The sequence below is a fragment of the Temnothorax longispinosus genome, chromosome 12 (assembly GCF_030848805.1).
Source record: "Temnothorax longispinosus isolate EJ_2023e chromosome 12, Tlon_JGU_v1, whole genome shotgun sequence".
NCBI classification, from domain to species: domain Eukaryota; kingdom Metazoa; phylum Arthropoda; class Insecta; order Hymenoptera; family Formicidae; genus Temnothorax; species Temnothorax longispinosus.
The window spans coordinates 7166734-7191270 of record NC_092369.1 but is presented as its reverse complement, the minus strand read 5'-3'; the positions used below and the strand labels follow the sequence as shown (position 1 = coordinate 7191270).

The following is a 24537-nucleotide window of genomic DNA, read 5'->3' as shown; positions in this document are numbered from 1 at the left end:
CTTTTGGTGACGTCAAGGAAAACGACGGACTGGATAATGGATAAACAGGCATCTCGTCAAATAACAATAATGTAGAACGTGAAGATTGACAACGGTTTATTTTATATAATACTTAAGAGATACTGTCTAACGTTGTATGTACAAACATTTGCAAATATTAAATTATCATGTGAATATAAATTTTCAATGATACACGCACACATACATTAATGTTTCAAAATTTATAAATCTATATTACATTAGTTGGTTGAGTGGAATTATTCGTTGGTGGACTCCTACTCATTATGGAAGTAACCTAGGGAGAGAGAGAGCAAAATGAATTAAGTAAGAATGATACCTAAGTACAAAAAGAAAACAATTATTTTGTGTCGTAAAAATATATACATTTTGCAACACTTGTTTCCTGATGAAATCACTTGTGGCCGCTGAAATGTTTTGATCATTTCCCATTTTACATTTAATATAGCCATACAGATTCGCACCATTTAAAACTATGGCAATGCAAACGAGGAGAAGCCACTTGAATTTAAAACCAAATAATGCCGCAATGAATAGCATTGACCAAAAAAGTGGGCATAAGATCAGGGCCAACCAAAAGATTCGCGCCTCAGTCGCATTAATACGGTTCTGTTGTACACCCTGAAACACAGGGCACATAGCAGACAATTGGATTTACACATGTGAAAATCATATTTAAGTAAGCTACGTCAACTATGTATGTATATTTTACTCTCTACACATTTTATGAATAACAAAACTGCAGCTGGGACATAAATTTGTCAGGTAACTATCTACTTATTGAATAATGCGTATAAATAGTTTTAGAAAGTGCCAAGGGCATAAAAATATAACAGCTGGTAAACCTTGAACTACTCGATCCAGTTAAATCAGCGTTTACTGGAACGTGACAAATGAAAAAATATACTCGATAATTGAAAGCTACATTTCAATATAAATCTACGTAAGTGGAACTTATGTGATATAAAATGTGATAACATGACATAGGCTTCGTATCTCGTTGAAATACAGAATTAAATGATTTTCTCGTCACAACGCCGAAAGAGGTAGAAAAGAGGCACTTTCTTGTTAATCCGAGACTTGTATACGTAATGACATGAATCAAAATATACATAAATGTGTATACAATAAGCGAACCTTTCGAGACTCAAAGATCCAATGACTTTTGCCATCGTCATCCACATAATTCCACCATCTAAGGCCGACCATTAATCTTCCCGTAATATTTTTAACGGTCCAAAAATCCATCGATAAAAGTAGTACCACTGTTACAAAGCTCGCTATAAAACTATTTGAAAACAAACCGCAAAACAAATAAACTATTATAGCCGCTATCCTGAAGGCCAAGTGAAACAGCGTAACGTACGGGTGTCTAGAATTATAAGAGGACAACATTTTATCTTACAGAAGTATGGCGCACTTCCATTTAGAGATATATCTTCGTTAATAGTACTTAAGCCTGTTGGCATTCTGGGCGGCCTCCTCTTCCTCCCCGAAAGCAATCGTATCGTCATCCATCAGTAAAGGTACCTATAAACGAGATCGCGAGACATTCGGTAAAAGGAGTATCGAGCATGCATGTTTATTTCCATTTATCATGCGTGAATTATATTCGTGGATTGCATTATTGTGACGTTACGTGAACGAATAAACCCGAAGGTGTAATCTGCGTTTCTCGAAAAGCCAAAAAAAGAGAGAGAAAGAGCGAAAAAAAAGGACGAGACACGAAGTTTAACCCCGAGAAACACCCGCATTCGCTTCCGCAAAGGGCGTGATTATACCGATGTACAAACCCTTCCTAGGTGTACGCTAGGATACGTACGGAAATGCGCAAGCGAATGTCAGAGTGACGACCTTCCTATCTCGCCGACTAGAATTATTACTCTCGGTCCTCTGTCCGGTAACGAAACGACACTTATAATTCGCTCTACAATCGGTTACCTCGTGGGGTTAGGCACTACGACTAAAAAAAAGCCATGTGGCGTCAGTATGCGGTCGATCGCGCGGAGGCTCGCGGCGTTTTGCACCTACCGTTGCGGACGCCATGTTTGCACGTTGACGTTGGCTTGGCTCCGACGGCGCGTCGTCTGCTGGGCTGGGTGGAATATGGAAATGGAAGGTGGTGGTGGTGGTTGGCCTCGCCAGCCTCGCGGTCGACGGCGGCAAGAGTCGCGCTGTTCCCTCAAAACGCGTCGCGACCACGCTCTCGCGTTCCGTTTCACCGTCGGGGCATTGTCGATCAAGGCGAGCGCCTTGACATCGTTAATAACCGGCGCGGACGGGGAACCTTGAGACGCGGCGCCGGCGCCGCCGACACGGACGAAAGTCGCGCGACCAGCCGAACTCGCTCGCGCGAAGAGAGTGAAGAGACTTGGACTTGGACGCGGCCGGCGGCGGCGATTGGTCGAGCGCGGGAGAGACAAGCGCGCTCATTGGCCGCTCCGATCTGTCGCGCGTGTTCGGAGCGCGCGTCATTCGCGGCCGCTGAATTGGAGGATTTTCAAATCCAATTCGAGTTAATTTATTCCTGATTGAAACTCAACTTGAATTCGGACAATTCGGTATTGGCTTCGAATTAAATATTCTAATTCATTAAATCCAACTCGTAAATTAATTACTTTCTAAACTGTTACTGAATTATTTGTCTATTTAATCGCGCAATTATTTTTATCTTTTAATTCCATCGAGACGCGAGACGTGCCTTTAATTGATCCGACAGCCGTATTTCAGATCAACAATGCAGAAACGACGCATTCGGTTCGAGACCGGCTAAAACCGGCGAGACATGCGTGTGTGCGTGCCACGTAATGTCCACGTAACACCGCGGCCTACGCGCCTGCGATATTCGGAAGTCGCGATTGACGTACCTATACCGCGGTGGTGGCGGGACGACGGACGACGGACGGCGGATGGCGGCGGCGGCAACACGCGTACGGCCGTGACGTTGGTGCTGGTGCTGGGTGCTGGTGGTAGTAGGAACGGGTGGCGGCGAGGACTGAGGAGGCTGGAGGACGTGCCGACGCGGTAGTGGTTCGACGCTCGTGCGTCGGTGGTTGCGCGCGCGGTGGTTGAGATAAGCAGCGCGGGGGACTGAGTGCACGGCAAGACCGGAGTACCGCAACCGGAGATCTCGCGCCGCGCCGTTCGGCTGCCGCGTACGCGCTCGCTCGCTCTCTCGCTCGCTCGCTCCGCCGCGTCTCACATATACCGCATCCGTCGGGTCGGCAGTTCGTCGCGGGACACGGTCGACCGATCGTTAACAGTCTCTCTCGCCCGATGTGACCGGAGGGTACCCGCGATGCTCAAGGATCACTCACCGATTACCCAGGCGCTCCTCGGGACCCTGTTCACGTGGGCTCTCACCGCGGCCGGCGCCGCGCTCGTCATCGTCATTCGGGGGAAACAAGTGAGTACCGAGCGGTGGATTCTTCTCTCCCGGATCCCGGTCGTGCCCCGTTGACGATGACGTTCCCCCACGTCCGAAACGCCGTTCGCGTCGAATCCGAGCCCGAATCGTCGCCGTCGGGGAGAACTTAACCTTACCGGCGCATCCGCCCGTGCGCGAAACTCGCATCTTCGAAGCGAACATTCGAAGCCCAGTTTTCAACTGCGGTAACGCGGTAACTGCACGCCGTGCACTCCTACGTGACAAATGCGCGTCTTTCAGCTACACTTTCTACACCTTTGTTTCATTCTCTTCTGAACAACACTTGTTTCGAGGATAAAAAATATAAATATGAAAAGTAATAAACGTATTTGCTCTCTATTTTTGCGTCGAAAACCTTGATTTTAATCTCTTTACTCCAAATACGAAAAAGTTGAAAATGCAAGCCTATTGGAAAACCAAGGCTAATTAGTGTTGGTTAATCAAGTTGAGCTAATTAGCTCAATTTTCGTTATGTACAAATATGGAAAGAAACTGTTTGCAACTTCGTATAATAAACACGCGCTCGTATTGACATTTCTTCCTATTTGTGTAAATTCCTTGTAAAAATAAAATTAAAATCCTTTAATCAATGACATTTGAAAATGTCAACGATATCGCAATTCGATATTTTCCAACGCGCGCAAAATATCCAACCTCAATCGTCGACAGATCGCCGACCATCCTCGAGGGATGAGGTTTCTCTTGCAGGACGGACGACGGACGCAAAAACGCCGGTCATTTGCGTAAGCAAGACTATTCCGGCACGATCCTTCGTTGCATTTAAATTTAGATTCGCTGCTTCGATTAAATCGCAGCTGCCGCCGCCGCCACTGACGGCGCGCGGCGATTGGCGGGCCCGCGTAATCCGCCGCTTCCTTCGTGCGATTTAATTCGCGCGCGCGTACGAGACACACGAGTTGAATGTATCGTTGGTGAGAGTCGTATATACGTGGCGCACGCTTTCACGTTCCCATCCAGACGCGGATTGCGCGCGGCCGTCTACGATCCATAGGGCCGGTATCACAGTCTCCGATTAACGTGATCCTCCGATTAAACTCACTCTGCATCTCTTTCTAACTGTCCCCCTAGAAAGAGACGAAGAGTGAGTTTAATCGGAGTTTAATCGGAGGATCACGTTAATTGGAGACTGTGATACCGGCCCATATGGACGGAAAAGTCGCGCGAACGACGATACGGAGAAAAAAAACGAGAAGCCGTATCGCTACGTTCCGGATGTTAAATTTTGCGCGTAACCGGTCTGGGCGGGCCCACGCAACACGCGCGGCAATCTTCGGTAAAAGTAATAACAAATTCTTGTTTCATCAGGCTAACGGCCGTTCCATTACTGTGTTGCGACTGGAATCGTAGATTTTTTAAATTATTAACACTAAAATAACCAACCTCGTCAAAATGACGGATACAAATTTCTTGTTTGAAATTACAGAAATTATTAAGATGCTTTTGTTGGAATTTACGTTGATTTTTGTCGAAATAAAAAAATTATTACATGTGCCAATTTATTTTCAATCAACTACTCTAATTTCCAAGTTCTGTATGTAGGATGTTTACTTATACTAAAATAACTCTGTTTTAATATTAATATCCTCGATATTTCTTGGAGATAATTTTCTAACAAATAATGTGTGTGCCTTGCAGTATCGCATTTTTAATATAATATTACATCTTTTATTGTGCTATCCGTGTTTCAAGTTTAACGATAGAAAGTAATTTCTTAACTTCTTCACGAAATTGTCGGAGAGAACTTAATTTTATCTCGTCTTTCTCTAACTCTTACCCAATTCTTATTCTCTTCTCTAGAAATTATATGTTTTTTCCTTCCAAATCTAATCAATATTTACTTTTGATATTAAGACACGTCATATAACTTGATCATGATTGTTTTAAAACTGTCCATACCTAGTCCAGGACTCCTGTGGACGTCAACTTAAAATACCCAATATGCAGAAATTTATTGTCAAGGTTATCGTCAAAACTTCAACTAAACTTCAGTCTGCCTAACTTCAATCGAAACGAATCTATTTTTGATGCTATTTTCGAAGATTATTGCTATTAGAAGAGCTTAATTACAAAAGGTTGAACGTAGAAACCGTTGTCTCACGGTTCAAGTTAAGAAAAATTAAAATCAATAAAGTTTAAAAAAATTGAATTCTAATGTCATGACGTATCTTCGCGCCATTGCGCGAAAAATAATAGTTGCGTCGCTAGATTTTATTTACTTTTCAAATCGGTGCATTTTATACTATCTTTTCCTTGATCTTTTCCTTGTTCTGTAATCTGGATACGATAGTGAGAATAGTGAGATAGCAAAATATATTTTTCCCTCGCGGTATCAATGGCTGATATTGATTATAATTTCCACGGAAATGGTAACTAGCATCGACAATATTTACCTCATAATATATAATAATAAATCACCCGACATTATTTACGGTATAATAAATCCTGCTTCTAATTTAACGTTGAAAAACAAAGTACGATAAGATTGCAAATTTCCATTGTCAAGCAAGTACAAGTCGCGGAACTGTTAACGCTAGCAACCACAACCCCATCAAAGTAATGAGTTTCAAATTTCTTGTTTGAAATTACAAAAATTATTAAGTTACGTTCGCTGGAATTTATGTGGACTTTTATCGAGATAAAAAGTGATTATATATTATAGATATGCCAATTTATTTTCCGTAAATTACTCTAAAATTTCGAAGTTCTGTACATAAAATATCTATAGACATATATCAAAACAACGCTGGTTATTTTAATGTTAAAGTAGGAAAATAACTGAAAGAAAGAAATCTTACATTACACACATTGATTGTCAGGGTTTGATTTTCTGACCTACTACAAACTGAATTACGGCCAATACGAGTCTGTGAACGCAGATGTTCGTGCGGTATCGCAATTATTAAACAACTGCGTTTGCAGGCTCGCATATGCCTTAATTTAATTTGTTACAGTTTTCACATAAATGAGCGAATTATTTATTTTATTCGTTTACATTATTTTAATTTTTCTCTATATAAAACAACTGTTATGAGCATGACACATGATGCAATAAATTAACGTTTTTGTACTTGGTTCTACATGAACTTCTTCACGAACTATGATGAATGACATGATGTGTGTGTTGTTTACACAGTACGTATCTAATCTATATTAATAAAAAATTGTGTTAATGTATTCACACATAGATTCCAATTCGCACGTGTTGAGTTTCAATCGTAGATATGCAAGTAGCCAAACATATCCATGTATCAGGTAGTAATATGTCAGAGTAATATGTCACGTAACTCGATAGATATTGCGTTAATCACAGATCCATTATCTCCTACATATATCTGTCCTATATATATAATTAAAAGTTTTTAATTAAAGAAGATTATTATTTTTCTTTCATTTAATACATATATGAGAAATCAGTCCGCATTTTTCTGCACTGCACGTTTCATGAGCCAAGTTAAATATCGAAAAGAGATTATTTTGAATACTTTTTTCGTCAATGTTGGGCAAGATCTTTTGGTGCTATATTTATTTTGTGGATTATTTAATTATTTCGGATCGATCCGAGAGAGATTAGACCTCGACACTGTCGATCGCATATCCATCGTACTGATATACGAGATAAGAGTTACTCACGAAATATTGACATACGCGTTTTTTTATACTGCTTGCAAGTTTAATGTGTGCGCAATTCGCATCCCAAGTAAACACCTGCCGCACCCCTGATGTCTCGACGGAAGCTAAATCAGAGTTGCAGGTCTCTTTAAGTTTGACAAGGTCAAGAAAACAAACATGCACGCGATTCCAAGAGAAATCTAGATTATGGTTGTAATTGTCAGTCAATGCGTTATTTTTATTTCAAGGCCCGTTATACCAATCCCTGATATATATTTAAAAAACTAGCATGAATTTTTAAATACTATAGATAACGAAAAGAAGGAAATAAAAAGATTAGAAAATGACGTGTCACTGATTAAGGTTCGAGAGGGGGAGGGTCTAAACGCAATTCTCTAAAATCTTAATTCTAGAGCAGATGTATATATATTCTAAAAATTATCAAGAACGATAAAAATTGTAGAAAAACACTGTTAAATTTGTAGCGTCAAATTATAGTTAATTTGAATCATTTCTAACCATTCCTATAAGTCGCTACTGATTCTACTAAAAGAAAAATATGTCATTAATTTAACTAAACTAAATGTTAAAATAATACTATACTTTTGTGTTAAAATAATTTTCGACACACATGGCGGTTAAAAATAACAAAATGTTATTCAACTCGAGGTATTGATTTAAATTTCATCCTTTAATATTTAACAGTGATAGTGAAACAATGTCAAATGTCCCGTCTCAGATTTAGATATCTGATAGCTCGGAAGGATTGCACGGATTAAAAGTAAATGGAGATTCATCCCCTTTCCTCAGTCCCTTCACCCAAATTTTCGAGTAAGGGAGCCGCTCATATGTCTATAATGGTTCGTTTCCGTTTCAGCGTAAGCTCCTCGATGTCAGCCTGGGGTTCGCCGCCGGCGTGATGGTGGCCGCGAGTTACTGGTCGTTGCTGGCACCGGCGATCGAAATGGCAACCGAGAGCAAGATTTACGGAGCGGAGGGCGAGTACGCGTTCGTGCCGGTCGCAGTTGGGTTTCTCGTCGGCGCGGCGTTCGTATACGGGACGGACGTGTTGATATCCACCCTCGGCATTCAGTCCCCCAATGTGCTTTTAGCTATGCAATCAGTCGGTACGAAACAAAGACGCAAGATCATTGCGAAACTAAAGAGTGACGAGGACTTAGACTATGATGATTATGATCCGTTGTTTAACGACGTACAGATATCCGGCGAGAAAATGTACGCTCGCGTCGAATCGACCGCTATCGATGGTATCTCATTTTCTTCTCCCGTAAAATCGCAGATTTTTGTTTCTCTCTCTCTCTGTCTTTATAGGCTTGGAAAATGGGATCAGTTCGTGATGATATACATACATATATATACTGTACATATATATACTCTGTGTATATGTATATGAACGTCCACTCGCCCCTCTTTGCTTTATCGCAGATGTACCTGGTTCCTATTCGGGAATAAGCATTCTCTCAAATTGTTATTTTTATGAAAATTGTCACATATTATCGGTCTGTCTTATACAATCAATATATAAGTTACAATCTTTGCATGTAGCATGATCAAAAATGCTTACATAAAGAGTAATAGTATGATAAAACTGCTTGATAAAGATCATGGTATAGACAAATTAAGTTTACAATTTTAATTTGACATCTTTTTCTCTCTTTCTCTTTCTTTCTCTCCTCTTTTTTTTAATAGATTCAAAGATGCATAATATATATTATATGGAGGAGTAAAAACCACAGTGGTGTAAGTCAAATTTTTTTAAATATTTTCTCACGTGCATATAGGTGCAATTTATATATTATACAGATTTATATATTATGCATCTATTACACACGAGAAAATATTTTTAAAAATTTGACTTACACCACTGTGGTTTTTACCCCTCCATATAATACATCCCAGGTAGCACATACACGTTTCAGAAATGTTTTATAAGCGTTTTTCCGAAACGTTTCTCATGAGTAAAAATGTCCGTTCAAAAAATGTTCGCTGGAACGTTTCTTTTCTGATAAAATAACGTTTAAAGAACTATTATAGAAACACTTTGTTTTAATGATAAAGACATTTTAGATAAAGACATTTTAGATAAAGACATTCAAAATTCCTACTTTTCACGTCTTTTGAACGTGTTTATGACGTCTTTGAAACACGCATGAGAATGTTCTAGAAGCTTTATGCATATACCATCTATGACGTCTATTCTTTTTCGAAGAAATTCCTGGTGCACATTTGTGCAATAAGTTAAAGTGAAACAAAATATATTTGTCTCATTCTAACTTAATTGCATTACTGATGTGTACCAGTTCAGGAAGTTTTTCAAAACGGAACACACGTAATAAATGTTCTTTCACTGGCCACGTTCAGCAGAATGTTTATTTTGCAACTGTTGGAAGTTTTCTAAGCTCAGATTTGTCCGATGACAAATAGATTAAGACCGGTAGGACAAAATTAATTTAAGTAAACGTATAAACGTATATGAAACTAATATGTGCTACCTGGGATATTATGCATCCTTGAATATACTCGCTAATATTAAAATATTTCTTATTATATTTTAATATTTTATTTTCTTAAAATTAAAATTCTTATTAAGTGTGATTGATTAAATTTATATATAAAATACTAATTAACAATTTTTTATTAATATCTAAATAAATTTCTTTAGATATTAATGCAGAGACCATTGCTTATTCCAAAATATATTGTTTGCATAAATTAATATAATATATGTATTCCATATAAAAAGTGACGTCTGATAGAAGTATGAATAATTGATTCACACTTACTCCAAAAATTTCCCAAAGCTTTGTATTAGCATATGCATGATATTGTTCGTAGTGAAATACATGGAACTTAAACACACAGGTCCAATATAAATAAAAATATCCGACCCAACTCAGCTAAATACACAGCAGCTAAACTTAAATTATAAATCCCTACCGAGTGTGATGTGATCAAAAGTGTGGAACAACGAAAACAGAACTAAAAATATTCAGTTTAAACTTACCATTAATACAAAGTGCACGTCCGTGTAAAACATTACCTAACAATATATATTTAAATAAAAAAAAAATAAAACCAATAAAAAATAAACATTTTAGATCTGTGTGGAAAGTTCTATGGAGCTTAAAAAAAAACTGATCTTATTAATCCTGCCTAAACGAATCCAGCTGCAACAAATTCTAATCGAAAGTATCACGTGCGTGAAGATTTCCTTCTCTTAGTCCTTCATCTTAAACAAATTGCATTTGCATGAGGTGACCCTGTGCTCGTGGCTCAGTTTTTGAAAATTTTGCGCTGGCGGGATGTGGTAAATGTTGTTGTGAATGTTTGATTTTTCAGGCTTCTACGAACAGAATAGTAGACGCCGACAAATCACGAATATAAACAGATCATCGGAGTCAGCGGAAATCGGAACGGTTTACGAGGATCCTAATAATGAAGCGAAGAATAACCAGTGGCGGAGGATATTGCTGCTAGTTGTCGCAATTACGGTATATTTCTACGAGATAGTAAATAATCATGCGAACTATATACACTTGCTTAGATCTATTTTACGTTTTACATATGGAGGGGTAAAAACCAGAGTGGTGTAAATCAAATTTTTTTAAAATTTTTCTCGTGTGCTTAGATGCAATTTATATATTGTAGAAATTACATCTAAGCACACGAGAAAAAATTTGAAAAAATTTAACTTACACCACTCTGGTTTTTACCCCTCTATATAGTTATGAAGTTAAGTATAATATATATGTATATATATAATCGTTCGACTTTTATAATTAGGTGCACAATATTCCTGAGGGTCTTGCGGTTGGTGTGGGCTTCGGAGCAATAGGTAGTAGTGCATCAGCAACTTTTGAAAATGCAAGGTAAGATCAGAGATAATACAAACACGTACATACAGTCGCCGCCAATGATTCCTTTCCTGAGGTATTCTTATGTTCCCCCCTTATCCCAGGAAAGGAATCATTGGCGGCGACTGTACCGAAAACAGGATACGTAGCTTGTAACGTAAATATTGGATTGCACAATTACAAGAATGCAAGGAATGCATAATTAGATACGCAAAATAACAGAATATTTATACAAGATCTGAATAATACCCTCTATAGGTGCAAATATTTGATAAAGTACACGTTCGACAGATATTGACATTTTTATTGATTCTAGTACATTTTTATTAAACGTTAATTGTTGATTCGATATAAAACCGTCAAAATATTTCATATCGCGACAGATGATTTCATATCGACTAAATTTAATTGTCGATCAAAAGATATGTTAATTTAAAAAGAGCTTTTAAAAAGAAAATAATGTGTTGCCCGGTTACGCGATGACGCGCTCTACTAACAATGTTTAATAAAGGCTGTATTACTAGCTTAGATCAATCTCGTCTATTCAATTGATTACGCGAGTCAAGAAGGTTAAATACAAGGTTGGCAAAGCGGATTTTAAATATCGCAGATATTACACGCTCGCACACATATATTACATTATTTTTATAATATAATCCGTGAATAGAAAACGAGTTTGAAGTTTAAAAAGCGAAATGAGATCGCATCCCGCTTCGCATTTCGATTACAGGAGCATGGTATTTATATCGTATCGGAATTTATTTTAATTAGTAACCAGTTTTGTATAATGTATAATAAAGTACGAACGTTATATTAGAGGAATACCGGGCGAATCTAAATGGCACCAATAAAAGTAATTTTACGCTAGTAAGAGACAATTCTGTTTTTTTTTTCTTTTTTTTTCTTATAAGAGATAAGCAACAGGTTTGTATCGATGAACAACCTAACTTAATCTAATCGTTAATGTAATAAGAACAGGATAAAATTTCTATCTAGAGAGAGAACCGAAGAAACTATCAAACGTATTAAACGAAAAATTCAATATTTACGAAATATTGTTCGAATTATTTTTTTTTCTAATTCTGCGGTAGTATATCTTTCGAGCATCTTTGTTACCGATGGCGAGGATACCGGCTGAGTATACTCAAGTCCGAATTCCGTGTTAGATGGCAGCAACGTGCAGTCGCCGGGTCGTCGCGTAAAAATTTAGACGTAGTTCTCTACGAGAGGAAGCCGAGATTAGTGATATACGGGTTAAAAACTTTTTCGGCCCGTCGCGTTTCGTTCGCCACGCATTCCGAAATGCTCGCTCGATCGGAGTCTCGTTCGGAGAAGCGCGTAAAGAGAAGGAGAGGAAAGAAGATTGGAATTCTGCCGCACGTAACTTCCACGCATCTCCCTCGCCGCCATCTTTCTCCGTTCCGCCGCTCGCCGTTCAAATTCTATCAGCGACAAAGCAGGGCAGAGCAAGTAAGTGCGAATCGTCGCGTTCAATCTCAATAAAATCCTCGTTCTCTAATCGCGACAGTAAGTATCCCGTCCGCGTCCGCGCGTTACGTCGACGCGCCGCGCGGATCGCGAGCGATTGAAGATTGAAGCGAGGAGGCGCGGAGCCGAGCCCGCACCCGCACCGACCTGGCTCGGCCCGCGCGGCGCGGCGTGGTAGGAGGTCCCCATGAATGAGCTCTATGGTGGTCGACCGCGGCCGCCAGTTGGAGGCGAAGTTTATTGGCTCCGCTCGGTGCCTGCCTGTGGCGCGCGCGGGCGCGCAGGGAGTGAAGGGCACGTGTGGCCCTGGAATCCGACGAGCCCTAGGCGCCGCGCATTCCATTCCAGCGTCCCCTCCTTTCCCTTCCCCCGCGCCTCCTTGCGCTCCGCTTACCTACCTACCTACCCCGCGCCTACGTGTCCCCGGTCCCCGCTTCTTCTTTCGCGCTGCTGCTGCTGCTGCTCGCCTCCTCTGGCCCCCTCGCCGCCCCCCGCGTCGCGTCAGCTCGCTCTAAACTCGCCGTCCTCCGGCCGGTGTCTTCGAACTCGCTTTCTTCCCTCGAGAGCCGCGGTTTGCTTTTCGAGAATTTCGCCGTGTACGCTGGCGACGACTCGTGTCGCGGGCGACTTTTGCGGAATCATCTCGGGGAGAAAATTTTTTTCAGAGATCGAGATTTCCGGGGATCTCTTTTGGTTATTATCCCCTCCCGTGGACGCTCCGAATTGACACACTTTGACGTAAGACATGTATCTCTGTTATTTTTTATTGTGCTTCTATTGACACATCCCTATGATTGATTGAGATTAATTATGCAATTAAGATCTGTCACGTGCTTTTTGCCTTATTGATTGAATGTTGATATTTGCGTCCAGCTAATGTTAAAATGTTGAAGTCATACGAAACGCGAGAGGCCGAAGATGTAATCCATTAGCTGCGACAATCTTTATTTGGAGGTCAACAATTTTTTATCTTTTATACGTGATTAATTAAAAGATAAAAGTCTGGATGTTAATTGGTCAACGGAAAACGCTCTTCATCTAACTATCGAATACATTTCCTATCAAAGACAAACTTGTAGAAATTGATCTCGAAATTAGAATAAAATTTTTGTGTCAGTTTTAATAAATAAAAATCATAAATTATAAAATAACGAAAAATTGTAAAATAAAAAAATTGCAAATTAAAGAATTGCAGGTATGCAGCACACCTGTTCTCAGTAATATCTTCGTAACGTGACGTTTGTAGAAGCGCCGCACCTTAGGCGGCTTTATGTTCTTCCTAATGAAGCTATAATCGCGCAAGGTTAATCTAGCGAAAGATCTTAATCTTAATGCGATATTGAGCAAAAGACCGAGGCTTATCACCGTGTCGAGTGAGCGCGCGCGCGCGCGCGCACGTGACTGTGCGCGTGCACACAACGCGAAGCGTTATTTCCGATTCGCTCGGCCTCCGGATCATTGTCGTTTGACGTACGTACACCGCCGTGCAATTCGCACAGCGCCTTCCATACACGGGCATTCGCTGTTTCTGACGACTTATTTACGATCGTTACGTGATTCGCGAACGGATACGTGACACATCGCGCTTACATGTATCGCTCTTACACAACGACGTTAACTAAGCAAACCTTTCCCCGCGTTGTTTCGCGTTTGAGAATCAAACGACGCTCGTAGGCTGGTCTTTCTCGTTAACGAGAAAATCGAAAACTTGAAGGACGCGTTGGTACTCGCGAATGCAAAGATCAACGTATATGCCCGCGGAGCTCCTTTGTTGCTTATTGTTAGGCACAGGCTTCATTCTTTATTTAAAGCGAATGATTTACTCGCGTTGTAAATAAGATACCGAAGGGAAGTAGGCAATATGTGTTTTTGTTAATATCGCGTAATAAACGAATGATAAAACCGCACAATAGCGATAAGCGTACGGACAATAGAGGCGAATGGACGGTAAATAATGACGCGCGCTGTCCTTCTCTTCTCTTACACTTGTGAATATGCCTCACTCACCCGTGGTTCACAATTCAAAAAATTGCTTAAAACAGATATCGTCGATTCACGCTGATTGCCTGGTGCTTTACGATCGATTTATAAATGATGTTATTTCTCTGCCTATACTTTAACGGTTTTATTTTATTTTATTATTTTTGTAATTCTTCCTATTTTGATAAGAAAGATTGTTCTATAAAAGATTTCAAAATATAAAAGAACATTTTGTAAGAAAACTATTTCGTTATTACTTTGAACTGTTATTTATGAAAATAGATTCTTACGAAAATAACTGATCATTAAGTATGCAAATATTATTCGTTGTTAATATTAATTGTTACTTTTCATGTATATGATGAAATTGTCAACTTCTTCTACATATTTTCCGTTAGCATATTGCAACAGGTATGACCGATACGTAGCGCTAATTTCGAACGAGAACGCGAAAACGTCATTTAGTTATCGCAACCAGAAGTCGCGAGTAACGTTTAATTATGAACGGAATAACTGTTCCGTTTCGACGATGTAATGCAAAATTGAGCAACGTTGTCCGTTTCCGACGACAATGGAGATAAGAGCTTGTTCCCGGCGACGGTTAAAAACGTCAATGAGAAACCGGGCAATTAATATCACAACGAAAGCGCCTGGATTTTTTACGGCGATTACAACCTACAACCCGACCTGGGAACTTTCGCGTCGCTCTCGGGAGGTAATTAGCGCCGTCACCTTAAAAGCGATCGAAAAGCGACGGTAGTGAGTCGCGTAAGGCGGTAGCCGACATCCATTTCGGAAGTGAAACTTCCCACGGTGTGCGTGCGCCCGTTATTGGCAAGTCCTAATAAGAGAGAAATTCTGACAACGGCACGCAACGGCGCTTTGTAACGCTTTTGGCGCTACCGAGTAGTAGTTGGTCCTGTTTCGACCACGGTGAGAAAGAGAGAGAGAGAGAAAAGGACGGGGGGAGGGAGGGGAGAGAGAGAGACACGCTCTCGATGCTCGTTTGGAAAAATCGTTCAGCCTTGGGCGACCCTAGCCCATGCCCTTTTCTGTCTCGACCAGTTCGTAACGAACGACATACCATTCTCACGACGATTGCGATTAACCCCCTTGGTCCTGCATATATTTTCAGCTGCGCTGCAGGTCCGCGTCGTGGAGTTCGCTGTATATGTACAGGGCTGGTCGCGCTTGCTTTTAACGATGGACCTTGTATGAGTAACTAAGAAGGGCGTTTGAAGAGATGCGAGTTTCTAATTTTGGAGCGAGAGGTGCTCCCGAGTCGGTCATTGGAGAGAAGGCCAATCTTCTCAATAAGATCTGCAAGATTAACTATTTTATTAATTAATTGTACATTTTTCTTCGGAATAGGAAAGCATCCAAATTTAAAAGTGCTCGCTTAAATTTTGTTCTAGAATTATTATAAATACTGGACAATTTTTCAAACGTTTTCAAATTATTTGCAATTTTTCGCATAATATTGATATACATCGTTAACAGGAAGTGCGATAGATCTAAGAAGGGAAACAATAAAAAAGATGCCATTGCTTCTTTTACTTTTGAGGACAAATTACTACGGTATAATAATCTGCTAGCGTATCCGTTACATAAGCATCGTGATCCTATGACTCGAGTTTCCCGTCCATAAATCGCGCTATCGATTTGCAATATCCGCAATAGGCAAGATAAAAAAAGAGGCTCGAAGGAGATCGTTGTCACGGCGTCCCGGTCAAGGAGAACGCCGTCGAGAGACGTCATCGTTATGGAAATGAAATTTTTGCGCAACTCGGGCTGCGACAGGCTCGGTCGATTGATCAGCAACCGACCTACGTTCGCGTCGCGTCCTTTCCAAGGAAACATAACTCCCGCGGTGGCGGAGGTGGCAATAAGTTCCGGTACGCTGCCGCGCTGAAAGAATCATGAATGAAACGTTTCGCAGTTTCTGCCGCCGATGTTGCAGAACGACCGACGGAGAGATACGATAAGAAATTGAAGGAAAAAGAAAGAGAGAGAGAGAGAGAGAGAGAGAGAGAGAGAGAGGTGTTGTAGTAGGTAGATGGAAAGGTATAGGCCGATTTGCGTCCGTTGCAAATCGCTCAAGGAGATCCGGTACTGACTCACTACCCACGAGAATGTAGGTCTATCATTCGTTTCTTCCCTCTATTCGCGTTTATTTTTTTTTAATAGAAAATCTCGAATTTCAATCGCGAATGTATGCCGAATTACCCGCTCCAAATTTTATAACACAAGTGAGACAATATGTCTATACAAAACGTAATTACCGTACAATTTTTTATAAAAATTTTGTCCTAAACGATATAAAAGGTACGTGCGAGAACGCGGTGTGTACAAAAAAAATATTGTCTTACTTTTTGGTACATTTTGCACATGGCATATAGCTATGCTAGAATTAACGCCATCGCCGATATATTTGATGCTTTAATTCGTGGATGATTTCGGTAACGGATAACATCCCCGCCGCTACACGATAACGTAAAGCAGCATCTTTTATTACAGTCGCGGGCGTACCCTGGGGTCCGGGAACGCGTTCTCCGAAATTTATTTACGACGCGCCGTAAATGCGGACAGCGTTTCGAATCACCGTAGGCGGAGTACGATCTCACAAAGGGCGCGAGAATCTGATTTGTATACACTGACCCTTCCTTCTCCTTCTCGTCCTTCTCCCCCGTTGTTCTCCTATTCGTCCTTTTTCGCGGAGCTGCTTCTGAACAAGGAGGAGGTCAGAGAACGACGGGGATGAGAGGATAAGGAGAGAGAAAGAGAGAGAGAGAGAGAGAGAGAGAGAGAACATGTGTAAAAACGCAGGAACCGCGGGGTCCCCCGAGTCGCTACGCCACGTAGATGAGGTGGTGCTATGTTAAACATGGCGCCGGACAAAGCTGCCGACGAAACCATCTCATTTCAGTGCTATCCTCTCCCGGCTGCCTTATTATATACCGGTCGACCGGCGCTCACCGCGGCTCTTTCTTCTTTCTTCTCTCTCTCTCTCTCTTTCTCTCTCTTTCTCTGCTATCTTCTCATCCTTATTCTTTATCCTCTCTTTTTACATCTTCGCTTGTATTGGCTCTTCTTTCTACCTTCTCTTCCCTCCTCCCCAAAATTTACCTCCTTCATACTTCTTCCTCTCTCCTTTATCTTCATTCTGTTCTCGTTTCTTCTCGATATCCTGTGCACGTCCAGTTTGAGATACACCGTAAAGATCGAGATAAAGAGCTTTTGATTTTTTCGATATTGCTATGTTTATCTTCAACGACGCCCCAGGTTTCTTAATTTGTGTCATCGGATTGTCGGGCACGAGAGTGGCGTTTAACTTTCCGATCCTGTGCCGCCAGGTATAAATAGAATGCCCTTTCTTATCGCATTAAACATTAACGACAGACCTTTCAATCGACTTTTCTTTGACAAGAACGTCGTAGTGCCAATTATTGTGAATGGCAAGACTTGAGAGAAAGAGATTAAACTACTGATGTAATTGAGTAACAAAATTCTATCGTTCGTTTAATTTCAAATAGACTTTAACTTTCCAGAATTCTGTTTAACTCTCAACAGTCTCAACGTAATTATCAAGATATTTAATATGGAATTCTAAAGGATCGCTTTAGTTTTATACTGCAATATTATTTGCGCTTAATCGTCAATGTTCATATAATTGGCATTAAACATGGCAATATGCTGAATTAATAACTCTCTCAACTGTCGGGGGACGTTCTCCGGCGTTCTGTCGACTGTGACATGCCCTGGTTCCTGTTACGGTCCTAGTAAAACCGTGGGCCCGTTCTCCGTATCCTTAATCGTCGTGGGCACTTTGTACCCGACGTTGCTTATCTCACGCGGAAAACTAATTCTGACGTGTGCTAATAGCGACGGAAGTCAAGTACGATATAGCACTTCCCGCTCAGGCATGCCGCACTTATGGATGCACGTGCGCGCGTGCAGTTAGGCGCGATACAGGCCCGTCGTGTTACCGAGAGACCACCGTCCTTTAGCACGGAGGGGTCCGTGCATGTCGGAGTAATTTCTGTTGTCGGCGATTTTCACGGCGAGAGACAGACCAGTTCCTCGAACACTCGTTCCCGATCTCGTGCTCGTCGGCATGTAAATTACGGGGGAGCCGCACATCGCACATTTCCTCCTTTACCGATATACCGCCGAAACACCGCGACGCTTCCGAATTCGTTGCCACGTCAGATTATCGAGAAAACGTACTTCTTTGCTTCTCGCGTGACGCACGTGATGGTTATTATACAGAAAAATATTATCATTTGCCGCGACGAACAACACGACGGAAGAAAATCACGTACAATTTCTCGCTTCTGACATCTTAACGTAATACACGCTGCGGTTAGCAATCGCGGAGTTTAACGTGCGCAAAGATATAAAGCGAGGCAAAAAGGTGGTCGGCGATGTCGATAATGTTAATAAGAATTTTAATACTCGTTCGCTATGTTTTACGATATTAGCGAAGATAAAAGTTTTATGTGTATTATAATTTAATTACGAGCGCGGGTCAAGAATAACGATATTAAGTTGAAAACGCTATAATTATTCGTGTATTTACCTTGTGTCTACCTATTTCAAATTTTATAGTTTAAATTGTCACAAAAATTATATGAACAAATATAAATAGCAGAATATATATACGTAGAATTTTTTCCTATTTCATATAAAAAAGTAATTAATCTAATTTCAAATTTCATTACTTCTTAATTATACAAGGAATTCTAAAAGAAACCGATATCTTATACGTCACATTCGCAATCCTTACGTTTATAAAAAAAAATTGGTTCCGAATTGGTACATCTGCCACCGTAATTTTTTTTCTTTAGAAACGCAAGGAATTTAGCAAAACATGAAGGCCTAAAATATGTTGATACACCGCTCTTGCAATTTAAAGACGCAATTCCCTTATCGGAACTTCTGGGGAATTCTCCAGCGACGAGCGAACGATCGACGATCGAGTGACGACACTTCTGAGCCTTAAGGGTCCTCCGCGTTCATCAGACCGCATTCGCGATTACCGTGGTCTCGCCTTTCACGGATTCCCCCGATTGCCTCATTATTCCACGAAGCGCGATTACGCCGATAAGCATCTCTTCCCGTTTCGCCGGTGCACTTTATAATCATTCAGGCACGGCCGTTCGCGAGTCGAGCGCGTTTCTGAGAACTGGACTCGCGAGACGGTCTCTAAGCTAGTGACATTCCACGGCACGCCGATACTTCTCCCGTCTCGTATTTCGCGTTCACGCGTCCCCTCGCGGCCCCCCCTTTCTCCCCTTCGTCCTGCCGATACCTTTTCCTTCGTCTCCTTCCTCTTTCGCTCCGTCTTCTTCTCCCTGCTTCCTCTTCCAATCGCCGCTGCAGCGGCACGAACTATTAAAACCTGACTTTAAAATTTATATCGGCCTCGCGGCACCTGCTGCACTTTACCGCACTGCAGATTTCTCAACAATTATGTCACTTACCGCGCAATACACGCGCTGACACACGGATCGCGATTAGCATACGTTAATTTAGCAATCGTCGATTCATAAAGTACTTGTATAACTTCTTAGCCTTTCGCGTTTCTATGGTCTAACTACTAGGTATACTCATCGTAATGCTTTAAAATGAAGGAATCCATTCGATTTAAGTTAAATGCAAAAATTATCGCCATAAAAATTTGATATTATAAAAACAACTTGATGTAATGTAACAATGTAAAAAATTATGATACGCAATCATTAAAATGTTGTACAAATCATTCCATTATTTCTTAAATCTAAACAAATATAAAATATATTATTTTGATAATTTAATTCGAATACGAATTTTGCTTTAACTAAAATTTAAAGAGCAAACTTCGTTATCGAAAACAAACACGAAAATAATCCTTCACGATATTACGACTCTTAAAGGATTGTTCCTATAAACTTCAATATTAATTCTTTAATTTTTTTATTTATACAAAATTAATTAGATTTATTATTACTCTCTTAAATCAATTCGATATTTTCCTGAAATCTTCTGCGTGCAATGGGCGAGTTAACAAAATCGCTTAAGGATTGTAGTCCGAAGTTCAACTAATCCTCCGTATTTTCTGTGTAAAAGAGAAACAGAATCAATTAAATATTGATTAAGTTTAAGTGATGTTTACGAGAACATCCCGCGAAGGAGAGCGCACCGATGGTCGATTACGTTAACCTTGAACAATTAGTGGAGTCCCGCGGAGCTGCATCGAGCTGCATTCCAACGATTTCCTTCTTTTCGGCGAGGAGAGCCGTGCTATGCTGCCGACGACGGCAGTACGTCCTAAGCGCATCTCCTAGGCGAGCGTCTGACAGTCGATCGGTCGATGCGCGATGCACTCCTCACGTTCATCGCCTGGACTCGCCGCCGCGCTTCTTCCTCGCTCGCTCGCTCGCTCGCTTGCTCGCTCGTTCGCCCGCTCTCTTCATCGACGGGCCGATGCACCGGCACGACGCGACGTGGTGCAGCGACTTCGCAATGCCTGGAATGCGGCGGCATTACGCATGCGCGCCGTGTACCTTACTCGGAACAGCCGGATCCGTTATGTCCCTCGACGACGACCTCACGATCGTCTGCGGGGACTTCACCGAGACCTGCGGCCCGCGGTCTCTCTGTCTGTCTCTCTTTTTCTCTCCCTGTCGTCCGTTCTACCTAGCCAGCCCTCTTCTTACTCTCTTCCTCGTCGCGGAGACACCTAAACTCCTAATGCGAAGTGTACGACGGCATCGCAGCTCTTTGTTGCATTGCCCGAGACACCTGCTTTACCTTACCTTACCCGTAGCTGCTGCTCGCCGGCGATTAATCTTGTTCGCCGCATACCGCGATACGCGAGGAACTCGGAGCACTTCTCCCTGTATCTCTACTTCACTTGCTCCCTCGCCCTCTTTCTCTCTCCGATTAGACACGATCGGTCTAATGCGAGCTAATTGATTCCGGTTGCGAACGCTGACGGTGTATTACTCGGCTGAGAATGATAAAGAAGTCCGCGATAATAAAGCTAAATCACGCGGGGCGCATTTCGCAGATGAGTAATCGAAAAATGTCACGATCGTTAGCGGTACTTAGTATCCTTATCCGCGGCTTTCAAATATATATCTCTCAATGTACACTATAATCCGCGCTTGCGAAGACCCGTAAACCTAGGAATAGCTATTATTGTAACTTCGAAGTTATAACGATCGACGGATGAAGAGAGGAAGCGGAATAACAGTAAAACCGATATGTCACTTTGAGAATTGCATGTGAAAATTACGTGTGAGGGCCAGTCGTAGTGGCTCAAGTGGCTGCGATAGAGCTACCGCGTCGGGAAAAGCGTAGGAGTTAGGAACATCCCTATGTTGAGGGTGCGTAATCACTGCGATCGCGACGCGAGACCGAGACGGATACTACAGCAGCGTCGGCGGCGGCGGCGTCGGGGTTGATCTTACGGTCTTATGGTTTTATGGCGTTAGTCCGTGGCCGGTGGCCCTCTCTCCCCCCTTTGTCCCTCCCCCCCTCGGGACTCACGGAGCTGAAAGAGCCGGAGAGCTCGCCTTGGCGTTGGTGGAATGCGGGACGGGCAAATCGCGGTCGGCCCGCTTGCGCCTCGTTCCCATGCATTCCTTCCTGCCCCTCTCGCCCTCCTCCGCGTTCTCTCGTCCCATGGTCTCCCTCTCCCTTTCTCTCTCTTTCTTTCTGTGCTCTCCTCCCCCCCTTCTCTTCCCCTCCTCTCGGTCTGTCTCTCTCGGTCCCTCTTTCTCGCCCCCTTCGCTCTCTCGCACAGACACATCGCTCCGCACCTCTACGCGCTCGACGTTTCATCTCGTTTCTCTCCTGTCTCTCTCATTTTAGCGTACACACGTATACGTATGACACACATGCACCACAAACGAAGATTTCGCCTCTTTGCTCTCTCTCTCTCTCTTTCTTTCTCTTTCAGTTTTCCTCTTCCTCTATTCCGCTTGTCCCTTTTTTCTTTCTTTTTCAGATTCCTCTCTGTGTCTCCCGCACGGGCGCACACGCGAATTCGCGGATCTTTTCCTTTCTTTCTCTTTCTCCGCGCCATCCCCTTCCCGCTCCCCGATACTCCGTCTCGCTCGCTTACGCGCGCGTGCACATATATATGTGTACGCACGCTCGTGCACGCGATAGACGTAGTGTGGTACCCCTCTCTATATCTTCCTCTCTTTCTCGCGCGCGCGGCTGAATCCCTAACATCCTTGCGCCTCCTTCGGAACCGAACCATCCCGCCTCATCCTGTTCCTCGACTTCCTTCTGCTTCTCGTCGAACACGCTCCTTTAACCGAGCCATACCTCGTCGCGGCGGGGAAAGCCTCGTCATGGCATCTTAACCGATCGACTCGTGCCCGACGGGCAACATTGTTGCGAATCAGGCCGAAGAAATAAATATTGAGATGGAGCAATATCGAGACGTGTTATGCGCCTTATTATATTATCTGCCATTTTATTCGAGCACTAATTTTTATTTTCTAATTCTTGATCGTAATACTACTGATTAATCTTAATAAATCTGATCCCGCTCGCACAATCACAAAATTATTAACGGTTTTTTAAATATCTTAATGTACGAAGTTCTTTATTAGGAAGTAGGATTATAATAAGTAATACTTTTAGCGAAGCTTTCATTCTTTATGTTACAGTTCAAGTGTTTCTTAAATTGAATTAAATACATGATTTATAAGTTTCTGTCTTTAAAACTTTTATTTATATATTTTTAATCCATATTCAATATAAAATTCTAAAGTTCTAAACTATTCGTGAAAAGAAAACGACGTCGAACTGATCTTTATTTAACATTATAATTTAATAATGGATCGAGTAATAAAAATGGTCGGTTTTTGCAAAGTACGTTTTCACGCAGAATTAGCTTCTGACGTTCTTCGTCCTGCGGCAGGGCGAGGAGCGGGATAGGTGTTGCCACGTAAGGACAACCGCGGCTTTATGGAATTCAACATGGCGTCCACGGTGCGTCCGATGGAGTTACAGCAACCGCCATGTTGGTGCACACCAACGAACTCCCCAGTCACCATGATCTATTAAGTACTGCCACAGGGTTTGACTCGATCTCTAATTTATCATTCGATTCGGACTAACAGCGACACTTCAGCATTACAATTGAATTATTTGACTTCGTAGTCGAATCTACTTCTACCTAATTCGTGACCGTGACATTCATCTTTCAAGCCCTGCTTTCTTCCTCGTTTTTCGTTTGTCTCATAAAGAAATGATCGACAACGATCTCGAGCATTTTCACGTTTTTTCCCGATCGCCGGAGAACCACTTATGTATATCGGCCGCTCGTAGTTGGCCCGGATGTTAGATATGCGTAGATAACGGTGCGAGAACGTGGCACGTGTTCGGTCGTGCGTGCGTGTGCCTCAACTCACACGCGCGCAGCTTTTTTTTCGCGTCGGAGATGACTGACCCGGTCAGATCTCTTTTTTTCTACTAGGAGAAATCCGCGGTTTTCGACACGAGACGGCACGACGCCAGTGTCGTACGGCGCGCGAAACATTTCTCGATTACCGCTTTATAATTTAAGCCGACGAATAACGGAAACAGGATCTGCCCTTTTTTATCATTTACTTATCCATTAATTTTCATTTATCTGAATTATTTGTGAAGCGATACTGCAGATAACTGTATTACGCAAAAAATCTTATTTATACGCAACACTGCTCGATATTAGCGACAAACGCACTCATAGCGTATTTTTCTTTACTTGCCGTTAAAATAAATTTTGAAGTAATTTTTTCGTGTAAATTCAAGCGTAGCAATTCGTTTGGACTAAAAAAAATGTTATAAATGAGCAACCGCTGTTATCTTGTTCCTTACATCGTCACATATCTTGCATAACAAGAACCAAGCGGACCACCGAGCATGATAAATACTTTCTAATCTACGTACAAGCGAAGAAAAGGAGACACCGAGTTAATGGCTTTTCTAAACATCCCGTCGACACACATCGACAGGACTGTGATAGCCATCCGTGTGTTAATTTCTTTATTATCAAAGCGGTAAACACCACAGCTTCCAAGATTTTACATGCCCGCAAGTTTCGAATAAAAAAAATGTTTCCATCAATTCCATGTT

The 24537-nt window shown here is 41.8% G+C and overlaps 2 protein-coding genes across 3 annotated transcripts in view; one reads left to right on the top strand and one right to left on the bottom strand.

Annotated features, from left to right (window-relative positions):
- Positions 1-79: 79 nt before the first annotated feature.
- LOC139823290 (uncharacterized Golgi apparatus membrane protein-like protein CG5021) lies at positions 80-3471 on the bottom strand. The gene is made up of 6 exons (XM_071795676.1): positions 3336-3471; positions 2050-2113; positions 1472-1548; positions 1156-1390; positions 385-639; positions 80-295 (listed from the first exon to the last, which is right to left on the bottom strand). Exons 2-6 carry the CDS (start codon positions 2062-2064, stop codon positions 230-232), a joined length of 648 nt encoding a protein of 215 aa, XP_071651777.1. The 5' UTR covers positions 2065-2113; positions 3336-3471; the 3' UTR covers positions 80-229.
- Positions 2942-24537, top strand: part of Zip48c (Zinc/iron regulated transporter-related protein 48C) — a 36479-nt gene continuing 14883 nt past the window's right edge. The window contains exons 1-4 of one of the 2 annotated variants that reach the window (XM_071795675.1): positions 2942-3424; positions 7953-8202; positions 10436-10587; positions 10880-10965. In XM_071795675.1, the coding sequence (XP_071651776.1) occupies positions 3317-3424; positions 7953-8202; positions 10436-10587; positions 10880-10965 (596 nt within the window). In that variant the 5' untranslated portion in view covers positions 2942-3316. Of the gene's footprint in view, positions 3425-7952; positions 8344-10435; positions 10588-10879; positions 10966-24537 lie in introns of both variants that reach the window. The other variant, XM_071795674.1, reaches the window with a different exon arrangement.

Coding starts and splice junctions, on each gene's coding strand:
- LOC139823290 (XM_071795676.1), bottom strand. Junction 1,391..1,471: donor CAGAATGCCAACAGGCTTAA/GTACTATTAACG, acceptor TTATAATTCTAG/ACACCCGTACGTTACGCTGT. Junction 640..1,155: donor GGATCTTTGAGTCTCGAAAG/GTTCGCTTATTG, acceptor CCTGTGTTTCAG/GGTGTACAACAGAACCGTAT.